The following is a 4,959-nucleotide window of genomic DNA, read 5'->3' as shown; positions in this document are numbered from 1 at the left end:
CAATGCACTCAATTTTTGATAATTTTTTATTCGCCTTTGCTCCCATCGATTAAAGGTATGACAAAAGAGAAATCTCGCTGCTTTGAGTGGTCATGTTTACGTTTTCGAAAAAGCCACCTTGCCTGTCAAGATGGCAGCAATATTGGAAACCAGGCATGGGGGCTCTATTGCAACCGCTCTATTAATTACACATGGCTGGGTCAAATGTTCACTGAGTCAAACAACTCGTATTTGTATAGTTCTTTAGAGATCCTGGAAAATTTTTTACAATGCTAAATTGTTGTTTTTGTCTTTTAAATTATGCCATTTGTCGGCGAATTTGTGTGTTTTTGTAGGCATTGCCTCCCCCCACTCCACTAATGCCCAGAGGCGCTTCCTAAATCCTATCTTCTTTTTCTTATTCGCTGCATTATTCTCCAAGATTCGCTTTCGTTAAAGTTTTTCCTTTTGCATTTGTTGCCAACCGACATTGAAGGGACTTCTTTCCGAGTTGCATGTCCATGTAGACTCAGAAAAGTCTCTTTCTTCGTTAGCAGAAGAATCTGCAAGAAATTAAGAAATTTGTTTAGGAAGCAGAAAAACAAGATAAAAACTGTGTTTTCAAGCTTCCCAAATTTTTCAGAAATGTAGGAAATTTGACCGTTATTCTTAAACATTGCTAATTTTGATTTAATTTCTTGAACTGTTCAAACATATTCCCTGTCTATTTTTGCCTCCTCCCCCTGAGGAAACAGAACTGTTTATCTCATTGTGTCTAATTAGCAAGGCTATACACTAGAAGTATCAAGCTAAACTGTTACTGTTGTCATACCATAGACATTTAACAACACACTTGAGCCTTAAATTGTACAAAAATTTACTGTAGGTATTAATGGGTTCAATCATGCCCAGGCTGTATTGTACCTGAACTACTTGAAGAGTGATCCAGTTCATCGTCTGCATCATCAGTTTCATAAGCAGCTGTGCCTTAAATAAAATCTATTACCAAACAGAGGTTAAATTTTGGATGATTTTGTAATGCCTATTCCTTTAAGAGGAGAGATTCCTGTGCCCTTGGATGCTTTCCCCCTCCTATTCTGACGGCCCTGGACTCTTATTTGCTCAAAAAACTTAATTGAAAATGTACTAAGTTCTAGTAGAGTTGCCGTTGAGGGGAGCTCCAAAAAGCTCAACCCAATATTCAAGATTTTGATAGAATAAAAAAGCGTTTACAAATAATTTCCTACAATTTGATTTGATGTAGTTTAATAACATCGCTGATTAACATAAAAGTTACTGCTTTGTTGATTGAATTTATTTGCTTCCAAAATCAGCGATGTTATTAAACTTCTATTCACTTTTTCATGTGAATAAGTTAAGAGAACAATGTGCACAAGCATCACAACAACATCTGCATCCCCTGTATTGTACATACATTTTTTATAGCTTCTTCTGCCTGCGTAGGATTATTACAGGGGGCGTACAATAAGGCTGTGACGCCACTGATAATTTGCCATGGAACTACCTTCATTCAAATGCTCTTCAATACTTGTTATGATGGCAATACATTTCTCTCACCAAATTTTTCTTCTTGCTCATTGTCCGCGTCATAATCTTCATCACTTGCAGAAGAGTATGAAAATGTCATGTCAGATTCTTTTTCGTATTCACAGCAGGCATCTGTTTTAACAAATCAATCTGATTTAAAAATTTAAAATTTAATCCAAGATAAAAAGCTTGATGCAATGAACAAATATAATGCTTATTATATACAACCTTTATTTATATTAATATATAAAAAATCAATAATTTTGTATCAGGATTAATCTACAAATGAGGTTTAGGAGAGGGAAAGTATCATTAATTGGAAAATCGACAGAAACTAGCTTTAAGGCATCAGTCCTTAACTTATTACAGATAGAATCCAATAGAAGGAATCACGAATCTTACCAGATTTGCTTGATTCGGTGGAAGAAGAAGTTTCGTCTTGTAAGAGTAGCAAACTTTCCACTTCACTGTCACTGTCTGCGTCAGCTTCATATCCACTCATAACATATCCACTCATGTCCGTGTCGATATACTTCTTTCTTCTAATTTGGGTAGGCTTCGAAAAATTTTGTCCTGCTTGTTTGCAATGCTGGCTGTTGATAGAGGCTGTTCTCTCAGGTTGATAATCAACATCTGGTCAAGAAAATCTATAATTAACATGATTTTCTCACTGGGAAGGGAAGATGGAAAATTTAAACTCATTTGGTATACCTTTGCTCTTGACATTGAAGCCACATCTACATGTGCAATTATTTTTGGTAACTTTCCTTTGGTAATTTTTTATTGTTTGTGTAGAAAGCCAACAGGCCTCGCTCACAACATCTTTTTGCTCTGACAATCGTTTTGGCCAGCAGAGTTTATATGTTTGACACCGTTTAAGGAAGAAAATACTTTTATTCATGGGTGGGAAACCCCTGGAAACTCTTCCTTTAATATCTGTATACCCATACTCATACTACGCATACTCATCCTTGTTTATTATATTCATTCATCCAATTATACAACTTTCTGCTTTTATATTCCAAAGGCTTTGCGGAGTATTAAAAGCATTGATGTTCCTTGATCGGCCAATAACAAGCAATTGCGAGAAAAGAAAAGGTCTGGAATTGAATCAAATTTGTCAAGTTTACTTGTCAAGACATCTACACGGGCAAGTTTTGCATATGATAATTTTTCACTTGTCAAGTGCACTTGCAAAAACTGGCACGCCAGCTAAGGAAGAAATTGTCATCTTTTCCTCAATACACCCCAATCTACACGATCAAAATTAACTTTTCAAAGAAAAATTGTCAATGAAAACTTGCTAGTGTAAATGCGGCTTTACGAACCTGGAAATTTTGAAACAAACCAGGCAGTTTTCAATATCAAAATATAAGAATATTGTTTTAAAGCTTCAGTGCTGACTTTGATGTAATTTCTTTAAAAGGTTTCCTTTTGCCTGAATGCTTAATGTTTATCAATGTAGTCTGTAGTAGTTTGTTGTATATTTATAGTGGCTAAGAAAATGCCTCGATTGATGGTAGAAGAGATTCTATTTTGATGGAATCATAGTTTACCTTGCATATTGAAAGTACAGGATGTAACAGTGAAACAACGATGTATCAAGAAAATTCTTTCACATTGATGAGTGAATGTTGGAGCTTGCCAACTTGTAAACAAGATTTTTGATTTTCCACCCAAAATACTTTTGTTCGAAACAAGTGCATTATCATCACCATCAATCAGTATAATCACATTAATGTCATACAACTATCATAATGCTCTTAATGTGTAAACGAAATATTGATAATATTTGTTGCTTTGTTTCCATGATAAAATTTGTAATACAAATAAAGAAAAATTATCTTAACAAAATGGCAGGTTTTTCAGAAATAAACATTATTTTGCAAAAAAATATAAAATGCAAATAACAGTGCTCGAAGAATATAGCAATATAATCTACATGAGTTTTTATAATTTTTTCCACATCTAAAGACATCTTCTACAAATCGTGTAATATTTGCTTTATTATCTATGGAAGGAGCAGGCTGATTAGATTACTTTCACTGGGAATCAAGGGTCCACGACAACAGGGGGAGAGGGGCCGTAGGGGCCATGGCCCTCCTCACTTTTTGATAAGCAAGTAGTTTAAACCTGCAGTAAAGTATATAATACGGATCTAGACTGTAATGTTTTGAATATTCGGATAGTGTGACGGTGAATATGATTCATACAAGCAGATTTTCAATGTGCCGTCCTTTGTGATGAACATGTCATATCAATACTGATATTTACCATGGCAATTGTCAATACTGAAAGATTAGAGGAATGGCCAGTGAAGCCAAAAGTTTGCATGATACAATACACGAGACAAGGAGACAGGGGCACTAGCAAATAAAACATGATTTAATCATGACGAATGTAATCCCTATCATCTTCTAACAATGGGTGTTAAACAGCTATGTAAGCAGTCTAATGCTGGATTAGGCAAATCTGTCAAAGGATTAGTCTAAAGTTGATTGTCACACTACTTTGAAGCAGGACAAGCTAATGGCAACGGAAACTGCATATCATTTTAACCTATTTCTCAGCCTGATGTCATGAAATGCCAGGTCTAGCGTGGTGCTCGTTGTCGATCGATAAATGGAGACGACTGTCCTTTATTTAGTTTTTGAACTTATAAAGATTAAAAACAACTTCTAATCTGGCACATTTAAGCTCCTCTCGCAAAAGTTCTTCGCTGCTTGCTCCTCCTTGCAGCAGGATCAATAAATTTCAAATTAGGTATTCTTGACCATTGAAAGCAGTTATTTTAAATATGCCTTAAAAATGTTGTTGTCCATTAAATACAAGAGACATTAGATTGAATTGTTTTACATTTCCACACTTTCAAATGACAAAAGGGTATTCAGCGTTCAAATAAATTGAATCAAATTTTTCTACAACTAACAGTAAAAATCTACATGAAATCATGTATTCAAAATATACTAAATGAGTAAAATCGAGTCCAATCCAAAGATAATAAATATAAAAATAGCTTCGCATCATGAAATGATTTTCTAAAAATCGTCTTAAACGAAGACTCAATTCAAATTTTCTGGCGCTGAGTGGTACGTCATTGAATTCTTTTCCCGCCAGATAATAAAAACCTTTTGCCCAAATTCTATTTCATTTGAGGCAACTTAACGAGATGTTGGTCGTTTCTGGTATTTACCCATGAGCATTTATGACAACTTCATTATTACAGGTCTCTTTTTTACTTCTGCTTCTATACTAGGCACACGCAGGCTGACTGATGCAACCTCATTCAATCTTAGTATAAACAACCTTTGATTCTGGATGAAATGCCCTCTTTTTGTGCTTTCTGCTTGCTTTCAATTCGTTATGACGCATGTACTCCAATAAGCGCTCCTTTTTTCACCACTGGTCTTGCATCCACTGAGAAACCTGCAT

General features: G+C 35.1%; 1 protein-coding gene across 1 annotated transcript; it reads right to left on the bottom strand.

Moving 5' to 3' along the window:
• Positions 1-406: 406 nt before the first annotated feature.
• Positions 407-2,051, bottom strand: LOC135687412 (uncharacterized). Its single transcript, XM_089114584.1, has 3 exons — positions 1,930-2,051; positions 1,558-1,659; positions 407-542 (listed from the first exon to the last, which is right to left on the bottom strand). The coding sequence occupies exons 1-3, from the start codon at positions 2,042-2,044 to the stop codon at positions 433-435; spliced, it is 327 nt and encodes a 108-aa protein (XP_088970710.1). The 5' UTR covers positions 2,045-2,051; the 3' UTR covers positions 407-432.
• Between the last annotated feature and the right edge of the window lie 2,908 nt (positions 2,052-4,959).

This window comes from Rhopilema esculentum, chromosome 20 (genome assembly GCF_057945365.1).
Source record: "Rhopilema esculentum isolate cy_ngs chromosome 20, ASM5794536v1, whole genome shotgun sequence".
NCBI lineage: Eukaryota > Metazoa > Cnidaria > Scyphozoa > Rhizostomeae > Rhizostomatidae > Rhopilema > Rhopilema esculentum.
Note: the sequence above shows the minus strand (reverse complement) of the source record. Positions and strands in the feature narration are given on the sequence as shown.